Source organism: Sinocyclocheilus anshuiensis, unplaced genomic scaffold (assembly GCF_001515605.1).
Source record: "Sinocyclocheilus anshuiensis isolate Anshui unplaced genomic scaffold, SAMN03320099.WGS_v1.1 scaffold248, whole genome shotgun sequence".
Taxonomy (NCBI): Eukaryota; Metazoa; Chordata; class Actinopteri; order Cypriniformes; family Cyprinidae; genus Sinocyclocheilus; species Sinocyclocheilus anshuiensis.
Window position 1 is genome coordinate 1,172,515 of NW_015555734.1, and position 22,499 is coordinate 1,195,013.

The 22,499-nt window shown below is 37.8% G+C and overlaps 1 protein-coding gene across 1 annotated transcript in view; it reads left to right on the forward strand.

Annotated features, from left to right (window-relative positions):
• Positions 1-22,499, forward strand: part of grin2db (glutamate receptor, ionotropic, N-methyl D-aspartate 2D, b) — a 73,318-nt gene that overhangs the window by 24,820 nt on the left and 25,999 nt on the right. The window contains exons 3-7 of the mRNA XM_016466386.1: positions 8,284-8,616; positions 8,810-9,016; positions 10,665-10,931; positions 14,540-14,868; positions 17,458-17,572. Of these exons, the coding sequence (XP_016321872.1) occupies positions 8,284-8,616; positions 8,810-9,016; positions 10,665-10,931; positions 14,540-14,868; positions 17,458-17,572 (1,251 nt within the window). The remainder of the gene's footprint in view (positions 1-8,283; positions 8,617-8,809; positions 9,017-10,664; positions 10,932-14,539; positions 14,869-17,457; positions 17,573-22,499) is intronic.

Here is a 22,499-nt window from a genome sequence, read left to right on the forward strand (position 1 = left end):
ATTAGTTCTACCGTTGCCTGACATTTCAGCTATTCATCATAAAACTAAAATGCAGTCAACCAAACATAAAAGTTACACTGTTTATTTTAAAAAGGTCCACTGTAAAATCAGCGTGCAGTGCCCAAACAAACATTTTTGCGCATGAGAAGGATTTTACACGGATATTAGAACATGAGTGAAGTATAAAGCCATGTTTAGGCTACATAATGAATAATAGTTATGCAAACAAATGTTACAAATATGGCAAAAATGGAAACATTTGGATTCTTGTGGTATGAGACCATGCTGTTTCAGTTTTGCTTTACGTTTGTATGCTGTTTATAATGAATGCCACTATAGCCTAATTAGATTTATTTTATATTTGAATATATAATTTTATAACTACTTATTTTTCATTCTTGTTCTGTTCTGAATACCATTAAATTTAAAATATTTGTTTTAGAGTGAGGGGAAATAAATAGGCTGTTTATATTTACGAGTATTTTAATATACATATAAATTACATAAATTAATGTAGCCTAATAGTTTGCAATTACAAGGTTAACGGGTATTTTTGGAGTAAGATCAATTTCTCTTTGACTAGATTACTTCCTCTTTTTGGCCGGGTTTCGTTTCTCCGTGTCGTAAACTCTAGGGGCGAGGCTTCTAAACCAGGGTGTTTTTAGGGGCGTGATATGCAAATGACGATTGTTTTCTGCCGCCACATTTATCAACGTGCGATCATTCGTACGATGAGATTGGCGGCATACGAATGTTTCATGAATCACACATGAACTCTGTCGTAAGTTGATTTGTGTGTACGGATCTGCGCTCGTTTCTACGTTAGATTGATAAAGTAGGGCCCAATGTCTTGTCGGGCACCCCACACCCACACACGCACAATCAAGGTTTTGAATCATAGGGTACTATTAGTTGGAAACACCTCTAGCTTATACAGGATTTACACTGACAGGTTACAGCCTATGATCACAACCTGAAGGTCGTTATCAACATCTGTAGATATTCTCCATCATACAGGATTTACACCACATGATTGCAACAATGCTTTTCTGGAGCTTTTAAGTGTAAATAGTAATTATACTATCTATACTTTATACTGGTAGATACTATTTGCACCTCAGTATTTTTGTACATTAACAGAATGCAATAATAACATAGGGCCTCATTCATGAAACTTGTGAAAAAATAGTAAATAAATAGTAATTTGCGCATAATACTTGCATAATACATAATAATAATTCTTGAAAACTCTCCTCCGGATTCACAAATGCTTCGTAAACATCAGATTTGATAGTTAAACGTGAATGTTAATAAATTACAGTCATTCGTAAATAAAGCACATGTGCCCCAAGCGGCAACCTTCTGGTCTCTCTCTTGAAACCAACACGGAAGGGACTTAAACTGAAATTCATCGACTGGCCACTAGAGACTGGCTCCAAAAGGGAGTCAACCCCATAGACCCCCCCATGTTAAAATGCCCAACGTTACAGCAGAAAAAAAATATGTTTACAGCCTGGTACAAAAAGTGGCTGTGGTCTATATAGCTAATTTTGCCCTTCATGACAACTGTGAGTGGGTGAATTTTTTTATAACTCATCCGTTTAAATTATATTAAGTCTTAAATTTCTGCATAATTAAGGGCGTGGCCACTTGAGTGACAGTTGGATTGCGCTGCTGTCACCACCGTCAAGCTAGGTGGGTGTGGTTTCAGCAACCAGCTCCACCCACGTAATATGACACGCGGTGACGCAATGGCAATGGCCATTGATGGCAATGGCCGGCTTCGCCCACTTTGGGCTTAAAAAATGCTCTTTAGAAACCAACGGGTGATGTCATGGACACTACGTCCATGTTTTATACAGTCTATGGTGTGCACGCTTATTCACAATTAGCATAATCCCCACCTATGAATTACAACTAGCTACATAAGTTATGTGTTCAGGAACGTAGTGGAATCTTCTGGACTCCTTCCTCAGGTTTGTCTCCAGTATGTTTCATAAGTGCAAAAAAGACAAATAGGGCATATGCCTAATAATGAATATTCAATTAACCTGTGTCCACCAAAGCGTTTTTAGCCAGCTAAAAAAATGCCAGGCGCTCTTCTAAAAATGGCCAACTGGTGGTGCTTGAGAACGCTTTGGTGGCACAGCATTTTTCCAGCTGAGGCGTTTTGATTGCTATGATTTGGAATATCCATGGAAATAACATTACTATTTTCTCATTTTGAAGAATATTACTGAATATAAAAATGCAGTAACCCATAATATTAACTTCTCCATTGTTGTTCAGTCGTTGTTCAGTACAGTTAGGATAGTTGGTCGGTGTGGTATTTGTCCCGCCCCACCTCCATTGATTTTAAAGGCTGGGTAAAACGTGACAGTGACGAGCGCTGCGTTTTACCCAAAGTTAAACAGTTATTAACTCTCAAATAAAATCTACAATAAAATCAAATATTAAGAGCAAAGGAACTTGTAAAATGTTATGATGGCAGTGAAGTTAAATTACACGTGGTAGGGAGCAGTTGTACAATGCTTTCGTACCAACTAACATTTTGAAAATACGAAAATTTTCATAAATTTTAAAGTTGTCAGAACGGCTTTATGAACGATTTACTGCTCGTGTTTCATAAATGAGGCCCATAGAGTATAAGTGATTATATATAGTTCGGCAAAAGGCGGATTCGAACCCGGGTCGATTGCGTCAAAAGCCATTTCTGAAAGTCTTAAGCCAGGCTCACACTGTGCGATTTTTAAAACTCCTTTAGGATTGTACTTGTCAGACTGTACGAACATGATGATCATGTCACACTGTGGGATCTCAGTTGTCATTAATGTCAGACTGTACAACAGTCAAGACGCGTTAAAAACGGGTGCGTGCAAGAAAACTTGTCCGGAGTTCTACATTATCAACCCATACACGTTCAGCTACCGCGAGCTGCATTGCACGTGGGGCTGTAATGTTGGCTGTCATTAAAAGTATATGAATGGCGGCAATACCGGTGTATTTAAAAAGAATAGTGCAAGCAGCATCACACACCCACATGAAAACAGCAGTGCAACTGGTGTTTATCATAGCAAAGGCAACGTATAATGTGAATTCTGTGAGCAGAGGACGAGAGTGCCGGAGTTTAATGCGGTTAGAAGAAATCTCTAGCATTAATTCTGATCATGACTTGTCTTGAAAAATGAAGACAGTTTGACGTTCGTCATAGGAGAAGTCAAGTTAACAAGTTTTAACAAGTTAAACTTTTATTTTGAGTTTGAGTTTCTTTTGTATATGAAGATGATAGTTTTTCTCAAATTAAAGTGTAAAATGCTTATGAAGTGAACATGTCCTAATGCAGTGAGATGGCAGATGCTAAAAACCGTTGTCACCATTCATTCACATAGACACTCGCAAAACACACAGACTTCATATTAATATTTGTGGACAATAGTCCATATCACAATTTGATTTATGTGTATAGATCTACTTTTAATTAATTAATCTAAATTTTGCCAAATTATGTGACATTCCACATTATTAGGGTTGCAAAGGGGTGGAAAATTTCCGGAAAAACTTTCCAAAAATCCCTGGAATATTCCAAAAAATCCTGGAAAGCTTCCAAAATTTCTGGAATATTTCCGAAATTAACTGGAAATTTTCCACCTTTTTGCAACCCTACACATTATACAGTAATTGTTTATGATTAGAATCTGCGATTCCATCCATGTTTTCCACTAGATGTGTTGAACAAACACCCTACAGAATGGAAACGTTTGATTTGCTTAATTTTGTCAAGGCATAATAGCCTGCATGTTGTTTAATGCTGATGAGAGAATTAGGGGATACAGCTTGTTTTCTCTTAGCCTGCTGAGATTGAAGGTGAAAATCTGGTAAAGGAGGAAGATAAGGCAGCTATTGTCTTGTGGATAAGATTACTTTGAACTGCACTCTTGAAGTAGAGATCTTAGAGGTGAACTAGATTAGACTTATGGTGATACAGCATCTTTGTTAAGCGCTATTAACAAACTCAAGGTATCTAAATAGTGTAGTAATGTTTTGTGCAGTGCAGTGTGGGCTTTATTGTTGTGACGAGGATCTGCGCCTGTGTGAAAAGATGATGGATGACGTGATCGTTTGTCAGCTAAAGTGCTTTCGATAGCGTTGGTCATCACGGTGCATGTGAAGCATTTTACGAGCTGTGTTTACAGCCGTGCTGTAAAGGGGAGCACTCTCGCTGCCAGTGCAGTGCAGGGAATGCAGCCATGAGCTCAGCCATAATGATCACGAGCTGTCAGTGCATAAGGCCTCCAGCCAGCATGTGTGAATGTAGTCCATCTCTCGTCTGGTGCATTCTGTTGTCCATTAGTTGGGTTTGTTTGTTTCTTCAGGAAGTGAGGGGCAGGGAACTGTTGGCAAGTTGCTTATAGTGTTGCAATATACCGATATAAGCTATATAAACGTGATATTTAAAAAAAAAAGAAAAAGAAAGAAATATTGATATCATGTTTATGCTATATCCAGGTTGATACTCCAGCAGAGTAGGTGGCTGTATTGCACCTTAAAGCAATAGTTCACCCCAAAATGAAAATGATGTCATCATTTACTCATCCTCATGTCGGTCCAGACTTTCATTCATCTTCGAAACACAAATTAAGATATTTTTAATGAAACCTGAGAGGTTTCTGTCCTTTTATTGAAAGTCCAGATAACAAAAACTTAGAAGATCCAAAAAGGTCATAAAGTTGTCGTAAAATGAATACAAATGATTTGAGTGTCTTGTGAAAGTCATGTGAAGAGATATGCTCAATGTATGTGTGATGATCATTGTTAATTTGTGAATAAACCCATAAATTAAAACTGTTCATCATATAAAGTGATTGTATCGCTTCACAAGTTTTGAGTTAAACTACTTGATTCATATGTGTTTGATTTATGCCGCATTTATGGCCCTTTAGGATCTTCTCAATTTTGGTTACCTGGATTAGACATACAGAAACTTCTAAGGTTTCATTAGAAATATCTTAATTTGTGTTTTGAAGATAACAAAGGTTTTATGTGTTTGGAATGACATGAGGGTCAGTAAATGATGAGAAGTTTCATTTTTGGGTGAACTATACCTTTAAATCTGGTCGTCACATAATGTGTCATAAAATGAAAAAAATGAAGAAAAAAAAAATTAGTAAATACTACTGCCGCACAAAATCATTTACATGACTACATGCATTATCAGCTTATCAATAATATTATTTATAATTGGGTTAGGACCGTGCATGTAAACATGCTCAAGTCAATCTACTTTGGACTGGATGTAAAGAAGTGCATAAAGACGCATTGTTTTTTTTAAAGAAATAGTTCACCCAAAAATTAAATGAGAATTGTCATTATTTACACAACCACATGTCATTCTGAGCTGTATGACTTTGTTTCTTCTGTGGAACACAAAAGGTGGTTTATTTATATATTCATTTCATTTTTATATATTTTTATGAATGTCTTCATCTTCCTGTAGCAAGACATTTTCATGAACTTTTAAACAGTTTTTTAAACTGCTGCAAAGGGGATCATTGCTTCAGTAATTTAACTAGAGAACCAAACAAGCATGATTCATGAACAAATTATTCAGACCGTTTTTGTGAAATGGATCAACAGTTCATTAAAAAGATCTCTCTTAAAATACCAATTCTTTCATGAATCGAACGTCGCCAGTGAGCGAGGTAAGTAGCGCTAGAATGAATATCGAGATTTTCAGTCTCAAAACGTACTTAAATTCTGTAAATATGCCTTCATTTATATTTGGAAATTTTACCAGTATTTGTCTAGTATATCTAATCATATAAAATATAATATGTTATTGTTCCTTATACATGCATCTAATGATATAAGACCCATAAAGTGCAGGTTTTTTGTAATAAAAAAATAAAAATGACCTTGTGCTGCCTTATGAATCTGGAAATTGTTTAAATATACATGTTATGCTGTACATCATGAGCTTGTAATTATTTTATTGTAAATAAACTGAACTGAACATCTCTTAAAATGTCTCTGAACTGAACATATCTGAATCTCTCTGAAAATAAAGTGTTCGCAGCATATTTAATAAACCAGTTAGGGACACTAGAGATTTATGTAGATTTATATAGAGCCGTTATAGTAATGTACTCTGTAGTATTTTAGAATCGCCTGGGGGTCTGTAAGCAACAGCGAAGCACGAGTCCTTTCCTTTGTGGATGATATATTGTTGAGTGTTTTTGGCTCTCTTTGATGAATTCAGGTCTGCGTGTGCACTTCCCACGTCTCCTACTGTACAATGCAACCTGTGGAAGCAGCAGTAAATTGCTGCTTTTGCACAACATTAGCACAGTGGGTTCCCAAATGACAAGCCCAGGTTATGATTGCTCCAGGTTAATTTGATGGGACTCAAAAACAGTAATATGCTGTTGTGGAATGTGCTTCTCTCTGTCTCCATCCCTCCCATATTCTGCTCATTGCTTCGTCTTTGGACTCTTAATTTTTCTCCCATTCATCTGAAGGACTCGTCAGGGTCAACAGACCAACAGGCTTAGAGACAGATAAATAAAACAGAGGGAGAAAGAGAATGCAACAAAAACAGAATAATCCCAGAAAGCGGTGACAGAATTAGGAGAGAGGGAATATTATGTCAGAGATTCCTGGTGCCTGGTGATTGCAAGCAATTGCATTAGCACCTGAAGTCATGAAACGGAGAGGAGCAGCCAGGAGGAGGCTGCTACAAAAGTAAATTGAAAATTATTTGCTTGTATTGCATGTGTGTGTGTGTGTGTAACTGAGATAGAAAGGAGCGTAAAACAGCATGGAGGCACTTTCTTACATAGCTGCATAACCTCTTACTCTAAAAAATCATTTTATTGGTGTGTGTGTTCGGTCATGTGGGTATGAAGAATTTGTGTGGGTGTTTATATTTTAATCTTTGTTATTATTCATTCACCTTACAGTAAGCACCATCCATTCCTTGACTCTTGACTTGTTTTTATTAACACACACACACATACACACACACACCTTAGAAGCTATGTTAGTGGGGGCCTTTCGTAGATGCTGTGGTTTTGTTCTAAAATAATAATATTTAGGTCAATGACATGACGCTTATTTTTTTGTGCAGATCTTAAAATGTAGCCTATTCATTACCAATACATTAAAATACAGTAATGCATACATACAATGAATTGGAATACAACTCCTCTGTTTTCTAAACTAAAGAAAATGTTGATAGCTTTTTAAAATATAAAAAAAAATGTCAGGGTGATACAAGAGTCCTGATATCATAATGGAAAAAAAAGAAATATTAAAACATTAAAATTAAAATAAAATAGTCGTGGCCTAATGGTTAGAGAGTTGGACTTGTAACACAAAGGTTGTGGGTTTGAGTCTCAGGTCCAGCTGGAATTATTGGTGGGGGGAGTGAATAACCAGTGCTCTCTTCCACCTTCAATACCATGACTGAGGTGAGACCCTTGAGCAAGGCACCGAACCCCCAACTGTTCCCCGGGCGCTGCAGCAATATGGCTGCCCACTGCTCCGGGTGTGTTTTCACAGTGTGTGTGAACTTGGATGGGTTAAATGCAGAGCACAAATTCCGAGTATGGGTCACCATACTTGGCCACATGTCACTTCACTTTTTTTTTTCGATTGTGGTTACACCAATTGAGTTTTTCCACAAACCATATGAAACAAACATGAATCCAAAGTGTACATTTCTAAGAACTTGTGTTTAAAGTAGATTTATAATAAATAATATTTTTCCTTTTCTTTATCAAGGGCACTTTTTTTTGGTCATTGACCTATTTAATAAATGCAAAAAATCCCTCATACAAACCTGTTGCCATTATGCCATTATTACATTGAATTGAAATGTAAATTGAAAACATGAATTGGCTGATTTGTGAGCCTTTCAAATAGTGAAGACCACTTTAGATGTCCTCACAAGATGGTTTCAGGCCCTCACAAGAACAGATAAACCTGTACACACACAAGCTCACATGCAGTTTCTTTCTATCCCTCTATCAATTATCCTCCTGTGTTGCTCCATTTCACCCTGTGTCCTGAATAAAAGCCCATTTCATTTTCCTCCCTCTTTTGTCAGTTCTTGTGCTTTCTTGCCATATCTCTTGTTCTACTTTTCTTTCTTTTTCTTTTTCTAAGCACTTACTCTCTCTTTAGGCTATATCTCTCAAGTGTTTTTTTTAATGTATGCAATATATTGCTTGTATGATTTTATTTTAATCAGTTTCCCTCTTGCTTTTCCTTCCTGGTTTCACTCAGGCTTTCTTTGTACCCTCACGTTTGGCTTCCTCGTTTATTGCCATGGTCACAGTACCCACACTGTCTCTGCTATTGGCCCTGGTAGAATGGGCGGGTCAGAGTAGCTCCTCCCCTCATCTCTTGCTCCGGCCCCGAGAGCGTGAACGGGACCCGGTGGCATCAATGCACTTCAACATCGCAGTGATCCATGTGGGCTCAACGGTTCAACAAGGGGAAGCAGGGGCTACAGCAGCTGCGGGTAGGGTGCCATACCCGGGCTTCGGACGTGTGCACAGCAGCTTTGGTGAGAGTGTCGTCACCCAGTGGGGATCCGCAAACGTAATCTGGCTCCAGGTCTGTCCGATAGAGGTCATGCAAATTAAATTGAATTGATTTTAAATTTAGAGTAGCCTGAATACCGCTTTGTTAATTGTGAACTGAAGTGTGAACACAAAATCACTTAAGCATGAGTATTCATTCGTAACTACAAAAGTTAATGTGGTGTGAATGAGAACACGAATGTGAAGTGAATGTGAATTACCTACAGGTGAATGACAGCAGCCCCAGGACGTTGCTCTCTCAGCTGTGTGACTTGCTGGCAGCCAGGCCCCTTCAGGGACTCGTGTATGAAGATGAGAGACCCCTCCCGCTGGCCTCTGGCCCCCTGGCCCCTATGCTGGAGTTTGTTTCGGCCCAGACTGGCCTCCCCATCGTTGCTGTGGGAGGGGGAGCAGGTCTGGGCAGGGTACCACAGGTATGATTGTTTAGAGAATTTAGGTGTGGTCACATTCACCATCGCTCAGAAAAAAATTCCAATAAAAAAACAAATCCAATGATTTCAATAAGAATCCACGCAATTAGGAGTTTTGCAAAGTTTCCCATACAGATTATGATCAAGTTGGTCATGCAAATTTGCCACATTGACCAACTGAAAGCTGCTTGGTGAGTCTGTGTGAGCGGTGCTTCATGCATTGCTACACTATTAACAATGGAACTTTGAGATGTGACCGCATCCTTAGAGTTTGATTTTACTCTAACTGCATTCAAATTAGAAATCAACTAGTAGTTATTCACAATAAATCTGTAATCTGAGTTTTATGTGGCTGAGCACATTTCATTGATCTATCTTTTCACAGTGGAAATCTCCTAATATAGACTGGTGCAAACTAACTGAATGATTTTAAATACAGAACCAAAAGTCTACAGACATAAACCTGTCCTGTTTGAAGCATTTCCTGTAACCCTGTGAGGTTTAAGCTAGTGTCAACAAATGCAAAGTCAAATTCCTCTTAAAAGCGATTGTACCCAGCCAGTGCGATTAATTTTGATTCTGAAATATAGTTGTCTTGAAATGAATAGTGTGTTTTCCTGATTAACTGTACAGTCTATGCCATTTAATAGGACAATAAAACTAGGCCACTGAGGATTTCTTAGACCTGTCTGAACAGTCTCAGACACACTTTAGCGGCACTGAATTATTTGACAGTGTTGTTGTTTCTGAAAGGGAAAAAAAAACAATATTGGAGTTTCTTTGGACTGTGGAAATTCCTCACAAACATCTCTCTCTGCAAGCTTTTGGTGTTAATGAGCTCAAACACTTGCTAGATAGTGTTTGGCTTGCTGCAGTGCTATAAGGGCATTGTTTGTTAATGGTACTGCCTGAGGAGGACCGTTAAACGGATAGAGATAGGGCTGCCGTCGTCTCTGTCGGGGCCTGATCGGCGCACACCGATAACTGTAGGAAGGGATGGCATTACTAACAGCCATTTGGATAAATAGCAAGGGCAAGGGTCATGCATTACCGCTGCAGGCCATATGGTCTGCTCTTTTTTTCCCTCTTGTGTTCACTGAAGTGCTTCGGTCTGTGTTTTGCAATTTCAGTTGCTCGTCTCGACATGTTCTCCCTAGCACAGTATGAAAACAAAAAAAGTAAAAAGACATTTTCATTCACAAATGTTTTGTTTATCATTATATTATTTACTCTAGAGACATGATATTGAATCCTGTCGATGATGTTGCATTGAATCCTACACACTCTCGGACCCACGCGTACACTCAACGCCATTGCAAATTCAATTTAAAGCTGTGTGACATACTCCAGTGACGATCACAGTCACTAAAGTACCTCCCTCCTGTTCCTACAGCGACTGTATATCTCGGTAACTCTTTATAAGAAATTTAATTTCTATTATTAGATAAAGTCTTCAATCACAGGAAACGTAGTTAGTTTTACCCTTAATTGCACTGCAGAAGACAAGCTCTGTCTACTGTTATGATTAGAGTATGTCACATCAGAAACAGTTCAGAAGAAATGTAGTTCCCATGATGCCTTATGCAAGGAATGAATCAGCTGTCTTTAGTCTTGGGAAATGTAGTCGTTTACCATCTCAATTACTCTGCAGGAGACCGGCTCAATCTTCCTGCAGTTCAGCTCTTCCACCGCACTCCAGTTGGAGGTGATCTTTGAGGTGCTGGAGGAGTACGATTGGACGGCCTTCTCGGTGGTGTCCACACGTCACCATGGCTACCAGGACTTCCTGTCAGTAGTGGAAGGTTTGACCGACGGGTCATTCATCGGCTGGGAGAAGAAGAGCGTAGTGATGTTGAATTTAACTGATGACCCAGGAGGAGCACGCACACGACGGCTACTGAAAGAGAATGAAGCACAGGTAGAGAGGGAAGGTCATTGCGTTTCTCTCACTTATTCACTTACTATCTCATTTAATCATTCGTTTACTCTTCTTCCCTCCACCGGACATCCCTTCCTGTCCTTAACCATTTATTTGACTTTTTCTTTCGGTTGTTTTCGCCACCATCTTTCTCTGACCTCTCGCTGTCCTTCCTTCATTCCTCTCTCATTCCCATTCCCTTTCCCATCTCTACCTATATTTGTGTAATGCCTACGTGTGTGTATGTGTGTCACAGGTTGTCCTCTGTCTCCCCCTGGCTCCAGGCTGTTATTGTTCTGTGTATGTGTGTGTTAGAGGGTGTTATTGTGCCTTGTGGGTCCCAGTACACTGATGTCAGTGTTAATATAACACGGAGCCTGTGGCGGTGTAGCCCAATGCCGTATGCATTAGATTCAGTCTGCAGTGCTTCTGCTCAATTACACACACTCACTCTGAAATAAATATTGCACACATACATAAAGCATGCATTTATAAACACACAGAAAGTTGCATAGTAGAATATATAGAGTGCAAATGTATTCTTAGATTATGCTGGCCAGTATGACAGTGGTAGAAATGTGTCAGTTGGTAGATATTGCTATACCGTTTATAGTACTGCAGTGTATCAGCTGTATGATTTTAAATAAATAAATAAATAAAACACTAAGCAAAAAGTTATAGTCTACACACTGTGTTGCAGAGTTGTTTTCAGTGTAGACAACTTTGTTGATTGTAATGGGAGCAATTTAGTTTTGATATTTCAGCGAGTATTGGTGATTGTTTTCAACTCAGTTGTACTGATGCAAGACTTATCATTAATTTCTTAAAGTCCCCCTGTAGTGAAAATCAAGTTTTTTATGTTGTTTATTTGTCTATGTGGTGTTTTAATATGCTTTTAGACAAACCATGTGCCAATCTATTAATCAACACCATTGCTGAGTATTTTCTCCTTAAAACTGTAGTTTCCCAAAGGCTGACCCAGAAATATGGTTTGAAACAGCCCTGGGTTTGCTACGTCACAAACCAAAAACCAATCACGTCAAGGGATCGATTCCTATCACTAGTATGCAAAATATACCAATACCAGCACAAAACCAAAAATAAATCAGAGCAAAAAACCAATGAAGCTGTGGTTTAATGTGAATTTAGAACCGCTAACTTGCTTTAAGGGATAAAATATTTGACTACAGGGGGACTTTAAGAATGATCTTATCTTTGGGTTTGGGGTCATGTAAAGATCTTGATATAAAATATACAGTAAAAATAATATGAATGCAAAATATTGGGATACCATTTGGGTTATCAGTTAAAATTGACTTTTTAAATATTTTCAATGTATTGTTATCATATTGTTGTAATGTTATGAATATTGTTGATACTGGATAGATATTGACCTATTTTGACATTTTTATTCTGCATTCTAATTTCTAATTTTATATTTAGATTATCTTTATTATCTGATCAACACTTAAAGTTGATCTTTAAACACAGTAATTTTATTAAAATAAAATAAATTTAATATTAATAATTGTATTAATAATTGTAATGAAAATGTTTTTTTAATTATTTGATCAATCAATATTTGGATATATATTGACCTATATTAGTTATTGAATTTTCATGCTAATTTCTCCTGTTTTCACATTTAGGTTATATTTACTATCTCCTAGTAACACTTGAAGTTAATATTTAAAAACACAATAATTAATCTTAATAATTTTATTAAATTGTAATGTTTTTATTTATTTAAATAATACATTTAATGTTGTGATGCCTACATTTAATTTTAAATAAATTTATTTGAGTTTTTAATGTTTTATTTATTATTATATATTAGGAAAAATAATGTAGGATTTTAATATCTGCTACTGTATTTATTGGTTATCAGAATATTAAAATTGGTGCATCCCTAAAAATAACTCTCATAGGAGCAATATTTGGTTCAAGAGGTAAGTATAATGCACAGCGGCTTGCAAGCCCTTTAGCTGTGACTATATTCACAATGCATCAAAATGTTTATTGCTAAAAGCAAGTGGCATTCTTCTGCTAAAAGATATAGTCCCTGACAATATTGCTATGCAACAAAAATGTCTGCTGTAGGAGCGGTGCAGTGATAAACTGGTCTGTTTCACCTATTTTGTGTATTTTAGCACGACTGGGACGCGGTGTTGACCAATCAAAAAGCCAGGACCAAAACTATACTATTTTATAATGTGATATACATATTACCATTATTACGGTATTACTCATACCAAGATTTTCGATGTACAGCCCACCCCTACTTTATACACATATAGGATATACTGTATACTCTACACACACACACACACACACACACACACACACACACACACAGAACAAGAACATAATTTCATCACTTAGTCTGTCCTGTTCAGGGCTGGTGAGTTTAGATATGTGTTGGATTTTCTATCCATTTATTCTATCACATTCTCTTGTTATTTTCCCAGTTCTCTAGCCCTCTTCTCCTGTTCTCTCTCTTTTACAGTCTATCTCTCTTGGGGTTTTCTCTCTCATGCATTGTAAAGGTGAAATCTTCAGTCCATCTCTCAGTTTCTGCTTTTTACTGTTCCTTCCTTCCTTCCTTCCTTCCTTCCTTCCCTCCCTCCCTACTTCCTTCCTTCCTTCTTTCCTTTCTCCCTCCCAGATGTGCTAGTTTCCTTTCTCCCTTTTTCCTTCTCTCCTTCTCTTTCCATCCATCCTGTATCTGTCTTTTTTCATTAAGGCATGTCCCAGCACCATTACTCCAAAGGATTAATCAGCTATCTTAACCAATATTGTTCTTTAAACAGTGTGCACACTGAAGTAAGCCATATTCTGTGCTGTACAAAGTGGTGAAAAAAGTTATCAAAAAACACTACACTTTAAATGCGGCAGAATAAATAGCATTGAAATAACAGTTTTAACTGGTGAGAGGTACAGTAGAATGTATGACTGCAGGAGCACACATATTCTGCCCTTTGAACATGGTACATACTGTAGAACATAAATCTACAGTAATCAGTTTATTAATTCCTGTAATGAAGCCTTAATTTTTCAGTAATCCCTTTAATGTTTGCTTTCATATATCATTAATTACAGGGCTTATAGGATTTCAAGTTTTAATCCAAATTCACTGATCCAAGTGATTGCACTCCCTTTCTGTTGTGCTCTGTTTAATTGTCACGAATGCTCTATGAAATATCTGAAGTTTAATGATGAAAGCGACATTCTAACCGCTCTTTTGAAATTAGGACTGTTAGGCTCTGTTTTGTAAAATGGAAATACTCTCATTATAAGAATTTGACAGCAAAATGTAATTTTTATTTTGTTCAAGAAAGACATTTTTCAGGTTCCACAAGTACATTGCAAAGATGTGACTTATTTTCACGATCAGTTTTTTGATTTCCTAAGTTCCAGCCCTAAAATATATAAACCCAAAACCTCTCCTGTCCTCTCTTCCATTTCCTCTTCTCATTCCGCTCATGGGGTCTTCCTCCCTGTTGACCTCTGTGTTCTTGTTTGCACTCTCTTTTGTTTCCTCTCTTGCTCCTGCTCTCAGATTTTTATCTTGGTCGCCTCTGTCCTCTTTGCCCCCACTCCCACTCTAGGTGCGGTTGTTGTACTGCTCTCAAGAGGAAGCAGAACAGGTGTTCCATGCTGCTTGGGCAGCTGGTCAGGCCAGCGCCTCTCACATATGGTTCGCAGTGGGTCCGGCTCTGTCCGAGCTGGGCCTGACCGGACTTCCCACTCGACTGTTTGCAGTCAGACCGCAGGGCTGGAGGGACGAACCCCGCAGACGTATCGCCCGTGGGGTGTCCATCCTTACCCATGGAGCTGTCGCATTGCGTAAAGACTATGGAGCCACTGGAGGGCCGCACTTTGTCACTAACTGCCAGACAGATGGCAACAGAACACAGAGGATTCGCGGTAGAATGAAGTAAGTTCTTTCCACCGATACAAGATGTGACTTGTATGTTTTGCACAGAGAGATACAACATGCTCACACCAAGCAGCGTAACACTTTCTTCAAAAGCTTTCATTAGGCATTTGACTAATGCAGTGTACTGTATTAAGTGAAACTGAATATTTGGTGGGACATGAGGGTGAGATAGGGTGAGATTTGATTTTATCAAATGAGATTTCATTGGGCAGCATAAAAAGGCTGTAACATAATTGGTTAATTACATTTTTTCAATAAATACACTACTTTTAAAAAGTTTGAGTTCAGTAAAGGTTATTTGTCAAGAAATTAATACTTATATTCAAAAGGATGCATTAAATTGATCAAATGACATTATAGTCATTTGTCGTATTCAGTAACCACTCGCCAACTAGTTTTTAACAGGTGCAATCAGAGTATTTAAATTAAGTAATTATCAAATGTAAAAATGTACAAATATGTAAATTAGGCTCATTGTACCGTGTATCGCGCTTTATTCACAATAAAGTTTAAGCAGGTGACAAATTAATTTTTATACAAAAGGGATGTTTGTGCACTTTCTAGTAATCATGACCGCAGTAAATCAGCTGATTATTATCAAATGATGGAGAGGAGTGTTATAAACGGGGCATTTATCCAGATTCACATGTAGTAAAGTGCACTTTCTGCTTTTTTAAGATATTATTTAGGTGTCTGGATGTCTATGGTGGGACTATGCTGTACAGGTTCAAAGGTTGTGTATTCGTGATATTGCCTGCGTAATTCATTTAGTGAATCAAGTGCTAAACCAGCACATGCAAATAAATGCTGCTTTCAGCATAGTTTAAAAGTGTTATTATGCTGATCTTGAATATCTTTAAAAATCCCTCTATGTTCACCCTGAGAACTGTGTTTAAAGCTCATCTCATTTGGCATTAATCTTCAACTTTTCTGCTTTGTTGCATTTATAGTAAGTCTATTTATCTGTAATGACACACTTTAATGAGAGTGAAAGTGCTGCACCTTTGGGGCATGAACGTCCTTTACTCCCCCACCACAGGGACTGTAGGGGGAGGCATTCAACATGCCCCTGAATTGAAGAAGACAACGTGGGTGGGAGGGGATAAACAATAGCAGTGTGCTTGATGCTGTGTCTACCCTGAAAGCAAGCAATTCAGAAAAGCTAGAAGAGCTTATAATTATAATCAACAAGCATGTGCCAGTTTCATTTATTATAACTGGAAGATTATCCACCTTATTTTTAACACAAGAGCAGGTGGGGCCATTTTTAACTTCCATTATCAGCTGCTTCTAGTTATGTTTAGTAATCTAGTCCATTATGCTGCTTGATGTTGCAAACTGGTATTTGTTACCATGTTATTTTAAAGTATTATCGTAATCAGAAACACTGGTTTTATTGCAAAATAGTTTTTAATTTATTGCACTTTGTTATTCTTAGTAATATACCTGTAGTTGCTAATCAATTGGAAATCTTGCAAATTCACAGGAAACAGCTTACTTCTGCGTTGAAAAATTAGGTGGATAATTTCTGAGGGGCTTTTTGACAAAATCATCCTTTTAATTTAGTTAGTATTTTGTCATTTTTTAATTTTTGTTGAATTAGACAAAAATGGCATTCCATTTTAGTAGACTAAAGAAAGTGCAAAATTTTACAAAATATTCAAACAATTTATATCCATGTCATTATTGACTATAATCAGATTCTTTGAAACAGTCAGCTTTATTTTTGTCTCATCATATGTTCATCAGCAGTATGTTTTAATTAAAATATGTAATTATCATCACCGCATTTTCTGTCATCGTTGTTATCGTTGGTAAAAAAAAAAAAAGCTTAATTAACGAACAGCTTCATCAATAAATTTGACGAGAAAACCACTGGCTGCCAGTGATGAAACTAGAACATATGAACAGACTGAACTTAAAAAAAATGTGTTAACCACCTTTAACAGCATATTTTACACATTGTAGGGAGAAATTACATGGACTCACTGAGCAGAAACTCTCAACGTAACACACATCAGTGTGACTCACACTCATTACACATCAGAAGAAGATTGATGGGAAAAAGAGATTCAGCTGTTTAGCTTTGCTGATGTGATTACGGTTTGCTAAATAGGCTTCCACATAATGGTTTTGCATGTATTTATCACAGAGTTGTAGGTACTTTGTGAGGAATATTCACAAAAGGCTCATAAGAACAGAGCAAGCTTTACTCCTTCAAACTTGTTCACCCAGTCAGATTTTTAAATGTGCAGTCATTTTGCCAAAAGCATATTGGATTTAAGATAAAAAACATTCATTTAAAGCAGTCACAAAGAATGTCACATTTAGGCACTGTTCTGGGTATTTTACTGGTTTAGATTAAGTGCTCGAAATAGAGTGATTGCCTCCTTTGATTCCATTGCTGAAGGGAAAAAAAATGGTTACCTTCACCACAGTCTTGCAATCTGACCTAATTAGGATGTTTGTGAAGGGCTCTGTGCAAGATTTCCTCTTTGACATGTCCTCGGAGTCTTTTATACTAATTCTTTCTGGGTCTCTTCCATCTCAACAGACTGTTTCTGCTCTGTTCTCTCTGCTTTGCAGGTATTTCAGTAACATCACACTCGGTGGGCGGGACTATTCGTTCAATTACGAGGGCTACCTGGCCAATCCCTTTCTGGATGTCATCTCCTACACGCCTGGGAGTGGCTGGGAAGACGTAAGAACTAATCAGAATTCTATTTCTGTTCGTTCTTGTGTAACCGCTGTTATGGATTGGTAATGTCCAGGATGAAAAGCAGCATTGCAGTAGCCATGCTTAGCACTGCAGTAGTAATGCGCTGGAATGGATTTTGAAAGAAGAATACATATCATTCGTGGTGTCTGTTTATGACACAGACTGCTTTTTTTGTGCACTGTTAATTATGCATATGAACGATTGCATTACGTATAGGGATTTAAAGGTAACGACAGCCCATTGCTTTAATAAAATGTGCAATTTACGTCATCACTACTATTATAATGATGTACTTGCTGTCTAAGAGCTGCAAACATAATGTTCCCATTTGGAGCAATAAGACATATAGATTGAAAGCAGTTTTAAAATGATATACAACTTGACACTACACTCATTTCGAAAAACCATTTCCCATGACAGTCCACAGCAGAAAAAACCCATTACAATTAACTCTGAACAATGCATCACATTGTGCAGCAGAGAGAGTGTTTTGGTGTTGACGGTGCACTTCTGCCTCACTGCACAGAACCGTTAAAGCCTCAATGATATAAACATATAATTAGGGTTTCATGAGGACGTACATAATGTACAATTAGCTCATGTTTACATTTGGCACTGTTATCTATGCATATCCATGATACCCACAGTATGTTATTAAGATAAGCAATGCTTTCCTTCATTATTAGCTTGCGACTTTATTATTATTATGTGAAGAACAATAACTGGAAAATAATTAATTGTGAAATGTTTTTAGAGAGCGGATTTGATTTCCTCTTTTCCCTCTCCCCCTTCCTTATAGTTATGTTTGTGTTAAGTATGTCTGAGCGGAGAAAGAATAAATAAATCAATGAATAAAAACTCCCTTAAATTTATTAGCTTCTCATATATCAGCGTATCGTAGGTGCCACATGGGACGTTGTGGCTCTACATTTCTTCCGCAGAGCGCTGCTTTCGTGAGACAAAATAACTGATCCCAAACCCAGCTGAGTAAATATAGCTGGGGAGAATGTCATATACATGAAGGTGCCACTCAAACCGGTGCCTTAAAACAGAATTATTAATATTTAGATGCCACAAAGAAAATTGTAATCCCTGGTAGCGCTTGTGTTCTCCACCTCTACAATCTGTTAACAGGGAAAATGACAGCGGATTATGTACTTTGGAGAAATTCTAATTCCTTCGGGCAAAATTCACTGACATTGAGACATAGGAGCAAAAAAGTTTCCATACAGAGTGGGGGTTATTTTCTGCTGAGCATGTCGCAGTCTATATTTATGGCCATTATATACTGTACACAAGATATCTTAAAATCAATGCTTTTCAGGAGAATTCTCATGCATTGGAGCAATGATTGCAGTTCAAACTTCAGCACATTCTGTCGAGCGCCAGGCTAACGTTAACTGGCTTCATTAGGAGAGTGAGAGGATGCACAGGGATTGTGTTGCCCTGGGCGTCTTGAAAGGTCGAGTGTTGATCGTTTGTTCTGTCACTGTTCTCATATAGGCTTTGTTTAGGTGCCAGCGAATGAGTTCCTCCTTGCTGTCTGTTCTACATTTAGTCCTTTCTGAATCAGGCCAGTCTTTAATTTCCTTAAAATCTTTCTTTTCTCCTGTATTAAAGGGATCGTTCAACCAAAAATAGAATTCTGTCACCATTTACTCTCATGTCGTTCCAAACCCAAATGATTTTCTTTCTTCAGTTGATCATAAAAAGAGATGCTAGACAGTACGTTAATGATACTCTTTTCTACACAATGAAAGTGAATGGTGACTACTGGGGCAGTCAAGCTGCAAAAATAAGAACACTATAAAATTATTCCAAGACTTCTTCTGAAATCTTATGATAGCTAAGAAAAATGTACGAGAAAATGTAACTATGCGAATTTGTGATTTATGATGTGATTTGTATGAAAGTGTACAATTTTTAGAAAAAAGAGTCGGCCCCTAAACCTAACCATCAATGCAGGTGTAAGTAGATTGTACGAAAATGTATTAATGAGATAATAAATTCATACAACTTAGCCACCGATTCGCCAAAATGTAAAATAGTTACAAATTCCTATGAGATTGTGTAGCTTTGTGTGAGGAAAATCTTCTCACTCTGCCATATCTCTCAGATCCCATTTCTTTGATTTTATATTCTAATTTGACATTACAATTGGTTATTAGACATAAGAGCACCACTCGCTATTGATTGGTTTAAAATCTGGAGTGGCATGTCTTGTTGTTTGAATAAACATATGAGAGTTGTGGCAAATGAGAATATTATTGAAAAACTGCTAAATCTTATTCTGTTCCAGACTCAAAGGCATTGTATGGCTTTTAATTGTATGGCTGTGTTTCTCAACCATGGAGCTGGGGGGCCTCAGCACAATTCCAAGGGGGTCGTAAGATGGCCTAAAAAGTTTAAACTGTTTTTAAAAAAGGTCAAACAGTTAAAAATAAAGACTCTGGGTTTTCACAGTCTTGGAAAACCTGGATATGGGAATTTTAAAAGTGTGATTTCTAGACCTGGAAGTGTCATGGAAATTATTAAAATATTAAAAAGTCTCTGAAATTTCTACAATGAATATACATTTTTCTAGTTATGTAAATCTTTAAAATATTTTATATATTAAAAATTGGGGAGAAACTACTATTTGTATATACTAAATAAAAAATCCATGTAATTACGTACTAAATTACAAATTTAATTATTATTGTTCTTTAAAATTATTTTATTTATTTACTTATTTATTTAAAAAATATTACTACTAGTTTCTGTAAATAAAAAAGTTTAAAAACTACAATTGAAATGACATGAGTAAATCTTGATAAAAGTTTAATTATTCTATTCCTTTAAAACTTTCTGGCTTTTTTTGTTTTTTTTTGGTAATGTAATGGTACACTATTAAAGTGGAATTTAGCTGTTTTTGAAATCTGTGCACAGAATAACTCCTAAAAACCCATCAAACGGTGCAACAGTCTATTAAGGGTTGCATGGTGCTGGTTTTGGCTTTAGCGTCTGCGTCTCATTTGCAGATATGTTCTGGAGAAAAGTGCTGTTAGAGACGTCTGGATGCTTTTGTACTTCAGAGTCACAGAGTCTTTGTCATTCACATAAAATATTTAATGGAGCGCCATAATGTACATTTAAAAGGCTTCCACGCTGACTATAGGAGGTTTTCAATTTCCAGTTGTTTTAGGAGGGCGCTCTATTAAAACATGATGCACGCTGTCTTTGTCTTCACTCCGTTCTGTCTCTGGTTCTCTTAAATGCATTCTGTCTAACACGGAGTAGACAATGGATGTGGATGACTCAACTTCCAGAAGCCCGTTGTGCACAAGGCACTTCATGTGACGGCTTCAACATGCAGCATTTATAGCATTTTAACAAACTAACTGCTACAGCGCTTTTGATCCCATTTGTCCGTGCTGTTCTCGTAAATCGATACATATCGAGAAGTTTAAGAAATGAAATGCCAAGCACATTTCTCCAAACCCTCTTTGTACCTGTCAGGATGTGTCCATGTGTGTTTATGCCGTGTAAATCTGCTAGTGGATTTGTAAGGATCGCGCTGGGGTAAAAGCGACTCGTTTCATCCTCCGCACACAGGGACGTTCACGGGGACGGGGGTGTCATGGCAGCATGTTTGTGTTTCACCCTGTGAAAGTATTATCCGTTCCCAGGGGAGACGGTGTTTGATCAGGCCCCTGCTCTTCCTCTGCCTGAGTGAGGCTCTGCCCCCTCAGCTTGGGCCCAGATCTCTGCTACTCTGGTTCTTTGTTATGCACCGCAGGATATCTGGTTCTCCACACATGCTCCAACACTCCTATTTCGGTCATTTTGTCAGCCCACATTCCAACATCGAAAAGAGTTAAGACATCTGGCTGCCGCTGACATGAATCGGCCCTGAGAACTCTGTGCATTTTGGAGGTGGAAGAGAGTAAGAAAGATTTGGGCGGGGGAGGGGTGGACAGAGAAGGAGAAAGATCAGAGAAGAAAGAGGGAGAAGAAAAACCCAACAGCACATTCAAACACATTAAAGAGTATTATAAGGATATGACACTAAACACTGCATCATTAGCATTTTCATCCCTCAAGCAGCTGCAAAAAGCCACTCGGATCCCACACAGTCCTACCTTGCATGGCTGTGCTACTTTGTGACACGCCATGCATGTATTTTATGAAGCTGTTCAGACATCCTTAATACAAGACAGTGTCACCTGTTGAGATGTATGGCTGGATCTCTTTCCGTGGAGGATTCTGGGCTGACTGACGCTGTCTGTCAGATGCAGACACGAGCCAGCAAACTCAACATTCCCTTCCTGTTCCCTTCCCTCCCGTCAGCGCCGCTCAGAGAAAATGGATCTTGGGTTAACAGACTGTATAGGCCCATTCACACCAAGAATGATAACTATAAAGTTAACTATAACAATAACTACTACTGTTATATTAGCTCCCACACCAATGTGCAGATACATTTACTCTCATTCTGCTAATTTTTGCCGGCATTTTAATAGGAATCCATGCGATTGGGGATTCTGCAAAAGGGCAAAAGATTTACCCACGGGTTGAAGTTGGTCAAGCAGATTTGCCGCAACAGAAAGCAGCTTGATTTGGAAGTTAAGCTTAAAGCAACTGTATGGAAGTTTTTTTTTTAAGCTTGAAATGCTATTTTCTAAATCATTCTGCTGGTATGCTGACTTCTAATAAGGCAAATGGCTTGTGTTTCTTTCCCATGCTCACCAAAGGTTTGTTCTGGAAGTATATAAGTTTGGAGAGCGGGTACAAAATTCAGCAAAAAGGACCGACTACTTTACGGCTGCAAGAAATGCATGTGTACAGCGATCCACATGCAACAGTTTGTGTAGTGCGAGAGTCAATGTAATGGAAGGGTGACCTCTGGTGGTGAGTGAATTGGTTCATA